The sequence below is a fragment of the Saccostrea echinata genome, unplaced genomic scaffold (assembly GCF_033153115.1).
Source record: "Saccostrea echinata isolate AGI-Se365-2 ecotype Australia unplaced genomic scaffold, CSIRO_AGI_Sech_v1 ptg000056l, whole genome shotgun sequence".
Taxonomy (NCBI): Eukaryota; Metazoa; Mollusca; class Bivalvia; order Ostreida; family Ostreidae; genus Saccostrea; species Saccostrea echinata.
This window is the reverse complement of record NW_026889805.1, coordinates 20,405,592-20,423,548: the sequence shown is the minus strand read 5'-3', so window position 1 is coordinate 20,423,548 and position 17,957 is coordinate 20,405,592. Positions and strand designations below refer to the sequence as shown.

General features: G+C 33.0%; 1 protein-coding gene across 5 annotated transcripts in view; it reads left to right on the top strand.

The window, feature by feature from the left end:
- The window catches only part of LOC133173697 (uncharacterized), a 52,477-nt gene extending 36,045 nt beyond the window's left edge, over positions 1-16,432 (top strand). The window contains exons 13-22 of one of the 5 annotated variants that reach the window (XM_061308698.1): positions 781-858; positions 967-1,074; positions 1,318-1,453; positions 6,868-7,073; positions 7,567-8,005; positions 8,433-8,600; positions 8,808-8,933; positions 9,101-10,434; positions 11,973-12,008; positions 14,543-16,432. In XM_061308698.1, coding sequence (XP_061164682.1) covers positions 781-858; positions 967-1,074; positions 1,318-1,453; positions 6,868-7,073; positions 7,567-8,005; positions 8,433-8,600; positions 8,808-8,933; positions 9,101-10,434; positions 11,973-12,008; positions 14,543-15,577 — 3,666 coding nt within the window. In that variant the 3' untranslated portion in view covers positions 15,578-16,432. Of the gene's footprint in view, positions 1-780; positions 859-966; positions 1,075-1,317; positions 1,454-6,867; positions 7,074-7,566; positions 8,051-8,432; positions 8,601-8,807; positions 8,934-9,100; positions 10,435-10,959; positions 11,043-11,972; positions 12,009-14,542 lie in introns of those variants that run through there. The other 4 variants (XM_061308695.1, XM_061308694.1, XM_061308696.1 and 1 more) reach the window with 4 other exon arrangements.
- Positions 16,433-17,957: the final 1,525 nt, after the last annotated feature.

Sequence of the window (17,957 nt, the reverse complement as noted above, 5' to 3'; positions counted from 1 at the left end):
GAAGCATCCTCAGGTAGTGCATATTCAAGTTTGTTCAAACCATGACCCCCGGGGGTAGGGCGGGGCCACAATGGAGGATCAAAGTTTTACATAGAAATATATAGGAAAAATCTTTAAAAATCTTCTTTTCAAGAGCAGCAAAGCCATGATGAGTCATATTTATATGGAAGCATCCTCAAGTAGTGTAGATTCAAGTTTGTTCAAACCATGATCCCCGGGGGTAGGGCGGGGCCACAAGTGAGGATCAAAGTTTTACATTGAAATATAAAGGAAAATATCTTCTTCTGAAGAACTGCAAACCATGATTAGTCATTTTGATATGGAAGCATCCTCAGGTAGTGTAGATTCAATTTTGTTCAAATGGTGACCCCCAGGGGTAGGATGGGGCCCAATCGGGGATGGAAAGTTTACATAAGAACATATAGAAAAAATATTTCTTCTCAAGAACAGAAAAGTTATGTTTAGTCATATTGATATGGAAGCATCTTCAGGTAGTGTAGATTCAAGTTTGTTCAAATGATGACCCCTGGGATAGGGAGGAGCCACAATGGGGGATCAAATTTTAACAAAGGAATATATGGGAAAATTTTTTTAAAATCTTCTCAAGTACGACAAAGCCATTTGTTATATTGACATGGAAGCATCATCAGGTAGTTTAAAATTCAAGCCAATGTGCTCAGGTGAGCGATGTGGCCCATGGGCCTCTTGTTTGTTATATATCACATTTAGACATATTCTTTAAAAGCATTGTTTTGTGATGACTAATTCTTTGTTTTGTAGGATAAAATGACAGAAGCTATGATCTTGGTTGGTCCCAAGTCTGGTATTGGGCTCATTACCAACATCAAACTTTATACGGTAATCTTTCAGTGTATTCAAATAAATGACATCCTCTGAATGAGAATCCATGCATGGATCTTTGGTGCAACTTACTTTATTTCAAACGTTTACTTTTATTCTATGTAGTTGTCTGTGCTAGCTGAGTTTGACCAAATTCAGAAAATTAAAGTTGCTAAAGAAAAGGACAACATACAGAAAGTAGAAATTACCATCAAAAGTGACAATCAAGAAGGGGTAGGTATTTGAATGTAGATGATGCCTGTTGATCTTAAGCTTTTTTTTTTCTTCTCATAAAATTGGAATTAAAATGACTAATTTCAAATAAATATTTTGATTTCATATAAAGAAATAAGATATCCAGTTAAGTTTTTAATGTTTTGACTTAATTACCAGAATTAAACCTTTAATGTCAAAGTAAAGTGATGTTGCTAAAAATGATCATTTTTTAAAAAGACATGGTTTAATTCAAATTTCCAGATGTTAAATTTTGGCCTTCTAAAGGATGAGGCCATGAATTTTGTTGCCATGGTAGAGGGTTATTACCGGATATTTGTGGATGACAATGTTTGTCTGGTGGAAAAACCTGCCAGTAAACAAAGCTCAGACCCTGATGGTGAGTCTGTCTGTAAATCAGTTACCATTTACAGCTTGTATTGCTGTCATACACTTTATTTTCATGTTTTTAAGCAAAATCCTTTTTTGCTTCATTTTGATATCTCAATTTTATTTTTCGTATCATTATCAACTTTTTGAGATTATACCCCACTGCAAAAGCACTGAAAATTAAAACATCAGCAAAATTTGAATGATCTGTTACACAATGTAATTAGTCTGCACAAACTTCTAATAATAAATGTCAGTCTTATTAAGGAAGTCAAAGTTATAATTTCAAATATATATCAAAGATAATCAACTGAGATTTGTTCATATACATGTACATTAAAACAGGTTGAGCACACTCTCTGGGAAAAGTGTTTTGTATTAAATTTTATGAATTTATAGTTTGTTATATATATATACATATATATATATATATATATATATATATATATATATATATATATATATATATATATATATATATATATATATAGTTAACCGGGTACTCGATCGAACGTCCGAGTATCGAATACTAATAATGGTACTCGGTTACTCGGATGTATATTTTTTTTCATATTTCAAAGTGCATATGTTTATTAAAAACTTATCAAAAAATGTGATTTAAATATTCATCGTCCATGTCTATACAGTAATTAGTGTCACCTACACCAGTTAATACCCGTTATCGTCTGTGGCTGTGTACAGGTGTATACAATAATTACGGTGACCAATCACTGGACACCGTACACAGCTGTTCTCACCTTTTGTGACCCTAATTTTTGAATGGCTTTAATTATTTGTTTGCAATGAACATCTTTTAATTATGATCTATAATTATCCTTAGATTAATTAATTAGCATACGGTAGCGAAATAGGACATACATAGAAATATCGCTGCTGATTCTAAAGTGAAGAAATATTTAAAAAATAACCGAGGAACCAAGATTAAAAAAAATGTTAAAAGTCAAATGTGCATAGTAAATTAGCGTGTACGGGGAAAACAAACATATATTTAAGGAATTGCTGTCTAGTTTGCTGGGTATGTTAGAGCATCAACGGCAGTGGGATAATTTATGCATAATGGGTAAAGTTGTAAATATCGAGAAATCAACATACTTAACTTTCAGAGTTATCAATAGAAAACTTGGAAATGTAAATAATATACATGTACGACCCGCGATCACGACAACGTCCATTCCCAAAGACATTCTCTATCATTATAGTCTAATCAATACAAAGGATCGTCCTTCTCTACCATTAATCAAATTATCTTCCTAAACAAGAACTGTAAAGCATTTGTAATTCTTGGTGTATTAATTGATCATGTGTTTGTTTGATACAAAAATTAAGTGCATATACCAAAAAATCGTTTTTGTTGGGCTCGATGTTTATGTGCATGCATACATGCATTATAAAGGAAAGAAAACATTGATGGGGTAAACAGATCTCAATAAAATCAACAAACTTTTCATGTATGCACACTTTTTCCGAGTACCCGGGTACTCGATCGGAAAATTGTCCGAGTAACCGATTATCAAATATTGACCGATTTGACATCCCAAATATATATATATATATATATATATATATATATAATTAATGCTTTGCTGAATAAACTTTTACAACTTATTTTGGATCATATGCAGTTTGCCACATGACCATGATGTTGTAGTAAAGTCTGCTTCTTTATAGTAAATATAATATTTACACTGCAATATTGTATACAGTATTGCTAGCTTTCAGAGGTTTTCTTTTCCATTTGTATAATCATGATTCTACATTCTGAACTGTATTATTTAAAAAAGTGTTTAAATACTAATTCCTCACAGTAAGATTTCAAAATTTCTAGTTTGCTTATAAAGGTCAGTGTGCCACGCTGTAAGTTAATAAAATACATGGCCTGGCTTTGTCATCATGATCAAAGTTGCTTTGCATTAGGTAGATAAATTGTGTTTCTTTAACAAGATGTTGATATCATGTGAAAGTTAACTGGAAAAAAAACAGACATAAAATGAACATTTGTTGTACCGGTATGTGAATCACCATGGAAATTGTTAAAATTTTTGACTGACTAATGACTACAAGAAATGAAGATTCTGACCCACAGTTGGATCTGAAGCAACAAGAATTCTTGTCATTTGGACAAGTATAAGAAGAGAAAGTATGTCATTCTTCTGGGGATAAAACTTTTAGAAACTCAGAAACATTAGGAATTTTTCATGTCAAGAAGTGTTTTAATGAAATTGAATCAAGGCCATTTTGATAAGCTCAAGATTATTGAAGGTTTTCTTTGGATGATCATTTTGAAGCAAAATTGGGGAACTTAAACATGTCATATAGATAACCTTTGTCTGTAAGATTATAGGGAAATACTCATTATAATTAGCTGAATGGGCCTATAGTCCCAGGAAGTGATTAATCTCTGAACAGGTACATTTTTAATAAGGTGATGTAAAATTTATTTTGGGTGCTATAGATGTACTTTTTTCCAGGGGGTCAAAATTCCACAAAATCACCATTTCTGTTCAATCCATGGGTATAAGATTTCTTAGATTGCCATTGTTTGTGATAAAATCAGTTTATTTAGCTGCTGTGACAATTTCTGCAAAAAATTTGTGACCACTTATATGGCATAAATTAGTCCCATGCAAGGAAATGTACAGTATGTATTTTACATGGAAAAATTGTGAAATGTTTTCAAGGAGAAATGTATAATCTCTCATACCAGATAATCTTTAGCAATTATTGATGTTTAGATTATAGTATTAATGTAATTAATCCCTAAACAAGTCATGTGCTGGCCTGCTCTGTTCTTTGTTTAATCTGACAAATAAGAACGAAAATTTTAAGAAAGTTTCAGACATCAAAGGATGAACCATTGATCGCCATATTTCACGGACTGATTATATAGTAGGATTGCTTGTGATGGGAATTGGAAGGCATTTCATAATTGCATGACCGTCAGTTCCTTGTAACTGCAATGATAAGTGGAATAGCCGTGTTATGTAGAAAAATCACTGAAAATGTATAAAAGTTTTACCTACAATTTGGCCCTAAATCAATGTTACTATTATGTAGGTGTTTGATATTTTGTATTTATATGTCACCCATTAAAATTAAAATCCTTTAGCCTGGTAAGACTGAAGTGTGTGACTAGACAGCTAGACTATGTCACTTTATAGCTGCCTTACTTTATAGGTGCCTTATGAAGTATCTTTACTACTGATTTTATTCCTCTTGCGTAAACAGTTGTTTTAAGAATAGTGTTTTACTGTAGATTCCATTATTATAATATTATATCATTCGAACACCATGCACCCCCCCCCCCCCTTCAGCCACCCACCTACATACATTTTGTTGCAGTAGGGTGGAAAGTGTCCACGTTATTGGATTAAAAAATTCTGTTCACAACAATTTAGAGGAAGATTTCTATCTCCTCCTGAGTTTTAGCAGTTAATAGTATTTTATTGCTACTGTTGCTTGAACCTACTACCCTCAGATTTAAAATCCAGCGCTCTACCAACTGAGCTAAAGGGTTAACCCACTAGCTAGTGCTAGTAGGAGTGTAGCCTCACTATTTACAACACATAGCCATCACTTTTAACCCTGTTACACAACAATTTTCATTTCATGCATCTCAACGAGATTCAAGGTTCTTTGAAGTCTTAGAAATGGTCTTATAAAAAGTTGATATTTGTACCCAATAGAAGTGTTTTTAAAAATACATCTTTGACAAAATCCAATTTCCTTTAATCTAGCCTTAGATACCAATGTTAATAGAAGAAACTAAAGAACCAAATAAGTATAAAAATCATGCAATTTTCTTCAAATACCTGGATACCTATAATTTGTTATCCTAAAATATATTTGTTAATTAATTAGAAAATGCATAGTATGTGTTTTTATTTGCATTTCCTGAAAATTTATTTTTTAAGATACAGTGTATACCAATTTTTCCGATATAATGATTAACTTTAATGATGAAATTTGAAGAATTACTTTGGGTAAATACACATTACTTTGAGAATTCAGACATTTTTATGAGCAATTTCAATTATTCAATGCCTAATTTAAATGAACCTGGGGATTGGACTACCTTAATTAAATTTCATTTGAATAACGTGATATGTAGATTAATTGAAAGTTCATCACTTTTTTATGGAAAAATAAGTCTGTTGTTATGGATTTTCATGCAGTAAACTAAATGATCTAGTTTTAATAGTAGCTGGAAAGTGTAATTTGAAGTTTGTCTCGATCACTTCAGGTATTTGAGATTCCTCAAAGGTTTGGTTTTCTGTATGTTACATAACGTTTGTATTTATACTTGGTCCAAATTTAACTGATTGAAAACGTCTTAAACTAAGGATAAGTGGACTTTATACTACATATCAGTTTATTCCAATCAAAGTAACAATATAGTGTTGAATAAGTTATGTAATTCACAAACTGTGTATTTGACTTGTATTAATACATAACTATATAGGGATCAGTGGCTGGTTTAATAAATTCGTTTGTACTCTGCATTTAGCACCTTCTTGTGGAAGGACTGGGGGGTTGTTCTAGGGGATCACAATCTTCATTTGTTTGATTTCCTCCACTGATCGCCAATAAAACACTAATCATGACGCCTTATTACTCGCTAAGCCTATTGTCCCTGCACCATTGAACTCCCTGGAATGAAGGCAGTTATGCCAGATTACAATAACATTTTGGGTAGTAATAACATTACACACATCCGCTTTAAAATATTTTTTATGCCGATTAATTTGTCACAAGTCAGACACACAATACTTAACAATTAAATTTTAGTCATTGATGAGTTTATGGGCCAAAGTATTATTTAGCCTTTCACTCATTCTTATGTGTGGAATTTTTAACCTGGTGTTGCCATATTATTTATATGGAAACTGACGAGCTTCGTGTGTCCATATAGATATATAGATAGATGCCTATGGAATTTCATGGATGGACAGTTTATGTGTAAATAGGTGTGAACCCATTCTAAGCAGTATCTATACTGCTTAATTAGTGGGACCGTAGCTGCCAATATAGCTAGAATTGCCAGGGGTAGTTCCATTATTCTCAGACTACAGTTACAGTTTGAAGTTTAATTGGAGAGATATCCTCTGTGAAATGTAATTTTACTCTCACTGTTGTCTACATTATTAATGGACACTCTGGAAACAGATCAGTGTGGGGTATTTAAGGCAAAACAAGGGATCAATAAACTAATTTAAAACAGGATACTACCCAAGGAACAATTTAAACTAAGGTGAAAAAAGACTGCTTGAAAAAGTTATATGTTAAATTCTTTTGCTGTTTGTTTTAATTTTATAATCAATAGTGCCTTATTTAAGAGTGGAGGTAAGTAAATATCTTTAATTATATTATTAATTCCCTTTTCACCATGTAAATTTCCTTTTTCAGTTCCCCCATACTTTGGAACACACCGTGTGTCTGCCTCTCCCTGGAGTTACCCAGAGGACGTTGTGACCCACGTCATCCAGGCAGACCATGATTCCACAGAGATAGCGGAGAATGAGAGAATCGTTAACTTTGCCAGGGGACCACCTGTGTATGATGGAAGTGATAGCAACTTTATCACAAAAATTAAAGAGGACCTAGGCATCCAGGTAGACTATAGAGAAATTCCAGATATGAAACATTTACCAAAAATACAGTTTTGTTTTCACTCATGTTTTTTTTTCTTATTTCAAAAAGAATTTCTTCTTTTTTTTTGCCATCATTTGAATTGGCAGATTTAAGTTCCCTCTATTGAGCAGTGTAGTTTGCATGGTTTTATTTCGTGTTAATATAGAAAAAAAAGAAACAGCACTAAAATTATGGATGTGTGTAGTATAAAATCTTTTCCCTGGCCAGTTCTTGGATATGGAGGCTAAGCTCCATAAATATTTTTATCGAAAAGGAATGTTTTAATTGAATTTAATGTTTATAGTTGTAAACTTTAAATCTTTTAAAATTTCATCTTCACAAAGAATCACAAATCAATAAATAATACTTTATGACTTAAGAATACTTGAACCTTGATATCTAATACTAAATAAGTGAAAACCTCAATTTGAAGTGTGTCAGATTATTCAACTTGAATTTTCCCCCTACTTTCAGCCAAAGAATTCCGAGGTGAATGAAGGAGTGATCTCCCTTGTAAAAGATTCAGAACAAAGTGACACATCTCCCAAACATGTGAATAAGAGTGTGATTGTGATTGGATCAGATCCTAATGACATTCAGGAGTACCTAGCTGCCAAAGAGAGGAAAGCTCCAATCAAACGACCCGAAACACAAGAACAATTAACGCCACCCAATACCAAAAAGCCAAAGACTGATAAGACCCCACAAACAGTGGTATCAAATGGAGAAATATTTGGAGATGACAAGGTTCACTCCACGGTGAATGAGGAGGAATCATCTGATACAGATAGTGGGGTGGAGTCCGAGAAGAAGGTTCCTCTAGACGATTACTCTCCACAGGGGGGACGTGGACAGGAACTGGAGAGCAGTGATACAGACAGCTGGGGGACCCCTGCCAATAGTCCTGCTAAAGGTAGACAGTCCTCTCTCACTGATCCTCTCTCTGGTTTGGACCTTTGTAAGTACTAACCTCCACTGATCTCTCTCACACAAAACAGCTTAACAGTATGTCATATACTCAGTATAGCTTTTGGCTGTCATAACTTATAAACAATGGAAATCAAAGTGGAAGTTTTCAATATTTGCATTATTTTAATAACACTGTGTCCCAATCCTTACCATAAGTATCTAATATCAATACCCTATGATATATTAATAAAAGGTGTTAACCTTTTAAATCCAAGTAAAAACTTAGTAATGCATATATTGTTATGTTTGATATTCCTTGTATTGTGTTAACTTTTGAAACATATTTAAAAGCTTTTGAAAAGAAAAAAAAAAAGAATTCTACAAGAATACATGTTTGATAAGTTTCCTAATGTTTGAGGTCCTATGTTTAGATGCAGATCCGGAAACAGAGTTACCAAGAACAGAGTCTGATTTTGAAGTCATTGCATCCAGTTTTGGTTTGCTGAGTCCAGACAAAATCCCTCCAGAGATCCAAGAAGGAATTCTCAATCCCAAAATGTTCTCAGAAAGGAGGCTCTATCTTGACCCAGATATCATTGGTAAGTCATGTTAGAGTTATTGGACTTGGATGTGTGTTGTTGGGAATAAGAATGAATTTCTGAATGATGAAATTGATATGTAGGGAAAACAATAACTTTGAATTATTGTTAAATATGCTTGTTACCAAAAGGTGTACAAAAAAAATCATTTATGTTCTTTTTTGATTCTCGATATGATTTAGAAACTGGTATCATGTTTTTCCTCAGACTTGACATTGATGCCTCCTCCCCCACCCCCTCCCACATCAGAGCCACCGGAACTAGATCAACAAGCGTCTATGAAACTTTGGCAGTTTTCCTCAACACCTGAGGAAAGTCAGACCTTAGAAACAGGTATTTTGTAAATAATTACTGAATCATTATTATAGATATAATTCAACAAAACTCAATTTGCAGTCCCTGATTTTGAATGAATCCCATTTCTGTAAAATCCTGCCTTGAATAATAATATCCAATAATACATCTTTTCTACGTTGTAAAATTTGACAATTTATTTGTAGCAGAAGTGATTAGGCCCAGGGATGAGGGACCACATCCTGTCACCCCGCCATTTGAGAGATCAGTCAGTGATGGTGCTACCCCAGACTTCTTTGACTCAGATATAGATCAACTAATTGCCCAGTTAACAATACCTCCACCACCATCCTCTGAGGATTCCATGGAACACATAGATCATCTCGCTCACACTTGGAGTGGACCAGAGACTGTCCATTCAGCAGAGGAGGAATTCAGTGTAGAGGCATTTGAAGAGGGCCTGGAATCTTTAGTTATTCCACCTCCCCCTGGGGAAGCCTCTGTGTCACTTGATCAAATCCCCATTGTTCCCCCAGTCACTGGCATTTCTGAGGATGGGGAAAACATGAACAGTCGTTTAAGCCACCGTCGTTCAAATTCTATGGATACTTTGTGTTTCAAGGTATCAAAGGATGAGCATAATAATAATGATGTAAGAAAGAGTGGTGAAAAGGGAGGAGATTTAAAAAGTGAATCTGGTGCATTAAGTGACACAAAAGCCATTGCTAGTGAGAATGAAGCAGGCAATTCAAGGAAATCAGACTGTAGGACAGAGTCAGAAAAAACTACCTCAAATGTTAAGGACAGTCAAGAAAGTGATTCCCCTGGATCTGTGTCAGAAAAATTAAACACTTTGTTACAAATGATTCCCAATTTAGGACCAAAATTAGAAAACGAAAACGATTACAAGTGGCGAAGAACTTCATCCTTACGTCTTTCAAAACCTTCACCAATGTATGACAAAGACAAGGCAAATCTTCCTAATGGGATAGTGAAAACTGATTTGACGAGTGGCAAACTCGTTAAAATGCATTCAGTGGATGCTCCAAGTCAGGTTGAGAAATCTAGTCAGGAGGTCAGGCAGACAAAGGGGGATGTAACAGTGAGCTCTAAATATTCTAGACATCTACGCAGAACTAATTCGTTTGACATCCTCCCCAAAGAGGAAGAGGTGGGGGAGGAACCTGAAAAAGCTGTGACTGAAAGTTTTTCTTCCCTAAAGGCTAAACTGCAATCATACAGGGATTATCTTTTAAACAAGTCCAACAATTCAAAGAAAGAACGAAAAACAGAGGAGAAAAAGGAAGATGGGCCCCTGAGGAGGTCCAATTCCTTCACTTTAAATTATCTCAGAAGAAGAAACAGTTCCTCTGATTCTGATGATCAAAAGTCTGGTAATGATGTGGTATTGAACAGAAGCAGACGGCGAGACAGGAAATCAAAAAACAAAGACGACAAAGAGGACAAGAAAACTCCAGCTCTCTGGAATCAGTTGGCAGCTCCAAGATCATTCCGTCCTCATACCTCAACAACTACACAGGTAATTTATGAACTACTCAAGAAAAGATTTTTTATTATGCATACCTTAATGTAATCAGGTCAAGCTTATCACTTAGAACACATCACCAAAGCATAACGGAAATTCCACATCAATAGTTTTCATATGCGCAATCATGTTGTCTTTTATTTGTTGAATCCAGGTTTATTAATAACGTGTATGTTTTTGTTTTGTTTTGTTTTTTTTAATTTTGTTCATAATTTTCAAGTGATAATATGAAGCATGTCACTTAACTTCTGTAAAATGCATGTCACTAAATATATAGTTGCAGTCTATTCTCGAGGAGACAGACAAGCTTGATTTCACATGTGTATGGCTGGTATGTAGAGTTCTTTCCCCTGACAAACCTCTGAAAGAGGGAACTGATTATAACTCACTCTTCAGTTTCTCTCTGCCAGCACCGAAAAAAAAAAACAAGAAAAAAAAAACTGGGGAGGAGCTCTTAATGATTGTTCTTTCACACATTTTACCCTTTTCTTGCATGTAAATAAACCTTTTCTCTTCCAGCATCACACGTTTCCCCTTCAGAAGAAGGTCAGTAATGGTTATGTTATGAAACATATCATGACACCTTTTCCATAACGTGTGTGCCACCAATTTCATTTAGATTTTTTTTTCAAGCAGTGTGTGTGTTTTTTGCATTTCACTATATATATTTCTTATTTTTCTTGCAAAAATCAGTGTTGATTGAGTTAAAATGTAATTTTACAGAGTACATGTAATACTAAATATGTACAATATCAATTGGGTGTTATACTAACATTTTATAGAATAGGGAAGTTCCTATGACAGTTTGATATAGTTATCCCATAGAAAAATAATACCGGGTAGTTGTTCTCCAAAATTCACCATCAAGATATTCAAATTAAGTTTTGGTCTTTAACATTTCTAAGTTAAGATCTTTTAAATTAATATTTAAAGATGTTGTTCTGTAGAAGTTGATGTATTATTAGATTTTTGTGTGTTAGATGTATACAAGTAATTAGTAATTGTTAGAAGAATATGAACTGACTGGTTTTAAAAAGCCAAATCTTGAAGCACTGTTTCCCTCCAAAACAACCAATATATCTGAATCCAGCTGACCACATTTCTTATACTCCAAAGCACAGCACTGGTCTTTTATTGTTTATTTTTTTAAATAAATGAATATAAGAAGTATTTAAGAGTTGGTCTCTTTTGCTAAAGCACAGGTCTTGCCATCTGTGCCTTCTATTTTCCACTATGGCATTTCAGGCTGCCTGTTGCTATGTGTATTATATGCATGTCAAGTTTGAATCATTGTTTTCATGTATGATGTATGATTAATGCGCTTTGCTTTCATCATATCCTGTATGTTTTGGCTTCAGAATCAAATTTCAGATCAATCATGACCAAATGGAGAAGAAAAATGTCTGATTCTCTCACCTCCAAAATCTTAAAATACATTGGGAGTGTTTGATTAATATTTTTAGAGGATCCACATATTAGGTGTTTTATAATGTTTTTGATTATTTTTTTTGTAACACCCTGTACTCTTTCAGGAAGCAGACACGCCCACCCCATCAGGTGGTGAGGAGGTAACAAATATGACTTTTTTTTTCTCTGTAAAAAGTGCATGACCAAGTGGTTATGGTGGTGTTATTCAATTCTGCTCTGTTTTATTGAATGCAATATATCTAACAAGATTCTGAATTTTCAAAATTAAACCAGAAAAAAGGAAAGAAAGTTTATGGTAAATATGTGTGATGACTTTGTATTAATTTCATATTGTAAAACAGAGGCAGCATTGATTGTATGTCCAACATTGTGGTTCTAAGCTCGTTGTCTTCTAACATATGTCAGGAGTGAATGTATGGAAGCAATGTCTTGTCATTATCCTTGTGTTTTGTAAATACTATGTTCTGATTATCACAATACAATGTAAGCTGCAGTATACAGATATATCTAGAATTATAATAATTATAATCTTTTAGTAGTAGAGTGATATAGGCATCAGAAAGAATGTAAGCCAGGCCTGCAGAAACAAATGCAATTTCTATCTCACTTGAGAATCACTTTAATGCACATTGAAATTCACTTGAATAAGCACTATGTCTTGTCCATGAGTTATATCTATAAAAATTACAATTGTTTCTGCATGTATGTTATGCAAATCTGACTGCATGGGCTAGTATGTTGTCACAACTCAGGGGATACATATTCAATACTTCATATATATTCTGGAGTATATTAAATTCAATCAACTTTAATAGTTCTATTCCTAAAAAGACTATTGCTGAATGGCTTCCTGACAATAAGAACAAAAAATATTTGAAGAAGGTAAACTGAATCTTGTATGTAAAACTACCTTTAACAGCTGCAATCATTGTTAATGACAAGGTTAGGAACACAAAAAGATCTCTATTTCTCTACTGGTTTAAAGTTTTAATTAACAGTGCAATAACAAAGATTTGAACTTAAATTCCCATTGTCAATATTGATTTAAAAATATCTTCTGTCCTCATTTCTGATCTGTATAAGGCTCATTTTTAAAAATGGATGAGTTTAGAAAACTGTTTAAGCTCAAAGTAAGTACAAAACTCTGTTATGTTTCGGATACAGCTTTATTGAAGGGATGTAATAAGAAGCAATTTGTTAAATCTTCCATTTTTTTTAAAACTAAATCTAAAACCATCAATGACATGACAGAAATAAGGATGAAAGGACTTTACTTTTTACTGAGCTCTCCATCATTTACATTTTTTACAAATTAGAGAAATGAATCTCGAAGTTTTAGTGCGAGTCAGCTTAAAAGATGACTGGCATTCTTTAGGAATTATGCAGAAAGATCTTGCCAATAATAAGGTGATACTTCAAACATCTTAATAATATGCCTTCCAGAACAAAATGCTTTGATTATGTAAGGTATGGGATCTTAATCGTTATCCATTGGTTTTGAGAGAGTTTTCTTGGAGTTAGGCAACTAGACAAATATCAAGGTTAAAGTCAACCAAGATAAATTATGCACATAGCTTAAATTCATAGACCTTTGAGGTCATAAGTTAATCAAATGCTTATTTGTTACGAGATTAGTAGTCTTATAGTGAGAAGTGTGAGAATAATTTTTAAGGCTTTGTTATAGATTCGATGTTTATAAATTTATTTAGTCAATTTCATGTTAAATTTGAAAACTCTTCACCAGTTGGAGGTACTGAGGAGTTCTTGATTTACTGGTAATTTCTAGTCTCCTGTTCATGGAGATTGAAGTATCAATCATTATGTACCGTATATACTCGCCTATAAGTCGTTTTTTTGGGAGTTGAATTCTGGTCCAAATCTCTATGTCAGACTTATAGGCGAGTCATATAAAGATAAGTATTTTTCAGGACGGCGAAATGTAGAATTTTATAAACATTTTCCACGATTATTAATGAACAAAGCCTGGATGTATTATATCATTCATGTATTCTAAAAATATATATTAATTACAAGTATTTACACATTTTGATAACTTTTTTTTATCTTAAGTGTATTTTTAAGTGTATTTTTCTTGATGATTTAAAATTAAATATCGGCGTCATTTCTAGAAATATTAATCGAAACCAGGTTAAAAGATCAGAGCATTGATTTGAAATTGTTAACTGATTCTGGCAAAAGTTGTACTGACTTATAAGCGGGTCAATAGCAAATCCCTCCCAAATAACCTCAAAAAATACAACCGACTTATAGGCGAGTATATACGGTATTTCATGTCACATGTTCCTCGATTTGGAGAATATCATCTTGGTCCACATGTCTACATACAGTATATGTTCTTTTTTTAATGTCTTAAGCACAAATAACTCAACATTTCCAAATTTAAACACCATTCATTAACAAGGTTTTTAAATTTTCTGAAGAGTTTTGTGTATACAATGTACCAACAATAATAACCACTGTGATATGTTGTAGTATTGAGTGTAAAATTTATGTGCATGTTGCATCATCCTTTGTGAAATTTTCTTTATTATTAAATGCTAGGTACATTTCAGTTTTAATTAAATATATATATATCTCTTGTTTGAATTTTATGCAAGAAAATTTAATTCACTTTGTTTATTATCTCACAGAAGTTGTGTTTTCCTCTTTTCAGAAGAGCAGTGGCTTGCGGAAGTCAGGACCTTTAAAGGCGCTTTCTTCAGTTTTCACGTCCTCATCACCGACATCTACACCATCTCCTTCTTCATCGCCTATTTCATCAGAACAAGCCCTAACACAGACAGCACCTGTCATTCCATCCAAAACACAGGAACCAGTCGCCACTACAGAAAGCAAGGATGACATTTCTCTGGCCTTACAGCCACAAAAAAGACCAAAGGAAAATCCATTTGGAACTGTGTCCAATATGTGGAGACCTATGTCCATGTCAAAAAGCAGCATAAGACAGACAGACTCAGAGGAGACCAATTTCAGAGTGTATAATAATTTTGATGCTCTCCGTGATATGTCGTCAGGGAAAACTCCACCCAAGGAAGAGACAGTAATAGTGACTCAGGGCAAGTCTAAACCTCAGGTGATATCAACAGGTGTCACAAGGGAGAGAAAGGGGTCGCTATCAGAGGAAAGTCACGCAGTAGTGAGAGACAGCATAAGTGTAAGTCACTCAGACTCAGTAAAACAGATCATGTCTAGAACTTACAAAGCAGAGGAATTTGGAAGTGCCACCAAAGATGCTGATAGACTGCTGTCTGAGCTAAAACAGACAATGGAGACACTAAAGGACTCGCGCATTGACCGAAAATCAACTCAGTTTGATATGTGTAAAGGTGAACTTACAAATCAAGTGAAAAATTTTGTCATGGATGTTAAATGTTTGGTCAGCAATGCATCTCAAACCAAAGAAAAAATGGCCGTCAACTTAAATAATAGTATGCACACTCTAGCCAGAATCTTTCTCCATACACAAGCCACCATGATTATGATGGAGGCCATTCATCAGGCACAACATCTGGGTTTTGAAGTCATCAAGATGACCAATGCTTACAAGAGCACAGTGAATGCGGCTCAAGCCGCAGTGGGAAAACCAATAACAGATCCTCATATGAGATATCTCATGAGACAAGCCACAAATCTCGCACAACTCATCAGTGGCTTGCTCAAATCACTCAAGGCTTTAGAGCAAAAATAAAGTATAAGAATTCAAAATGTCATCTACAAACATTGCATTTAAACTGTTATCGTAATTCATTTTAATGGATTAATCTAGGTCAGTGTCCCATATCTTGTTTCATTGAGCTGTTTGATTGTTGAAGCATTGTTTTTTTTTTTCTTTTTTTTTTCCATAGGCATGTGTGGTATCTATTAAGGTGTTTCAATGTTTCCTGTTCATGGTTTAATATGATCATATAAAGTTTTGAACAAAACACAGAATATCAAGGTTGTTTTTACAGAATCTGTTTTCAATGTGTCTATAAAATTTGTTTACAGAGTGGGGACTAATTTTTTTAAAATCTGTTTACAAAATGCGGGATCAAATTTAGGTTATATATGGTTGTTTTTATTAAATATAACTAATATATAATGTGCCAATACTTAGTGTAGGTTGTGTTGTTTCATGTAAATTATTAATTACAGTATGGAAAATGATGTTTATTTACAAGAAAGATGCTTTAACATGACAGTTCATTGGTGTTCTTGACAAAATCCTTACGTGTAAGGAGACACCAAAAACAAAAAAAATTTTAGGATGTGTTCTGCTAATTGGTCATAGTTTACGGAACTCCTCAGGATTTATCCATCAAAAATTTTTTTACCCACTAACCCCCTATGATCTATTCACATTTTGATTCTTTGTTGTTTTGATAGCCTATTCAGCAAATAGATCATGTTTTCAGAGAAAGAAATTTTTTATTCATTGTCTATGAAAAAACCCAAGAAGTCTGGTTTCCTGCCATATTTTCAATGCAGTTTTCAATATCTCAAAAACATGCTCACTAGGTCATATTTTTCTCTTTCTTATTTCAAATACTGAGTAAATTAAATTAAAGTTAAATACAAGTTATCTGAGCAGAATGCATCCTTAAAATAAATTTTTGATTAAAACTGTTTCAAGATACAATCACCAAAAGAACTTACAATACAATGTTTGACTGTGATAATATTTGTTTATATATACATGTATAGTACCAAATTTTTGTTTGATACTCAATATTCTTTTGTTATGAAATATGAATATATTTATTATGTTATTGGATGTACTGAAATATAATCGGTTTCTATAGTCGTATTTGTTATACCTCTTTACTCTTGTTCAAATTTGATTGATAATTAAATTTTTCATCTAATAATTATCAAAACATATGCCAGATATGTAATACTTGTTCCTGTTAACTCCTGGTTATAATTTCATTTGCTCTGGTCTGTCTGATCAGTTTCTTTGAAGTTCATTTTTTGTGTTCATGAGAATTTTATTAGTGGTTATAATGTATGCATATATGCTCTTGAAATTGCCATACAATCAAAAAAAAAAGTTAACTAAATTTCAAATGAACAAATAAATTCACAAATACAAAGTAATATGCATGTCCACAGAACCAAAATGAATGGATCTGCAATCTGTGACTTACAATCCTATAAAAGATCTTTTTTTCCCCTCAATCAGTGCATTTTTATAAATTCATTTTAAGCAAAACATACTTGATACTAACATCATATTTTTCTTTTTTAACTCTTCAGAAGTTTATACACACACATACATTGAATCAGCCTATATATATAATACAGCAATAATGTCACTAATGAGTTGTTTTACTGATGGACAGAAGTACAGCAGCTTTATTTATAGATTTTTGTCATGTATTTCATTCCATGTATGCAGATGTAACAAAATAATAATTAAAATGTTTTATAAATGTTTACTTTTGTTTTTATCTTGTCTATTGGTTATATTCTGTCATTACTCATCAGTTAATATTATTCAGGATTTTCTTACACTGAAATGTTTTAAGAAAGTATACCACACCAAACTATTATTTACTGGATGTTTAAAGTACCTCTTTTGAAATATGATTTCACCATCAAAACTCTTATTCAATTCAATTCACTTTATTGACAATTACCATGTTGGCATACAGTCATGAACAATAATAACATAAAACAAATTAACATGATTAATACATACAAATGTGAGGTAAACAAATAATATAGAGTATATTCACATATTTCTAAGTATTCATTGCGGACTTTCATTTTTTGTTGGGGGGAGGGGGGTTCAGAGAAAAGGGGAATATTATTTATGTTGCAAAAAATTTTCAAATTCTTCAAATTTGCTGTTAATTAATGCATATCATAAAATCTAATCAAACATAAAACACATCAGGGAGAGCCAGGTATATATTTTACTCATTTATATTTGAATAAAAAATATTTGAAAATGAAAATCTTAACTTATTTACATATTTTTGTAAATCGATGGTGTAAATCTTCTAGAAACATTTTACATATAAAAAGAAATCATACAATCATATTTTAAAAAGAAATTGATACAAAAATTGCGAAATTAAAGAAAA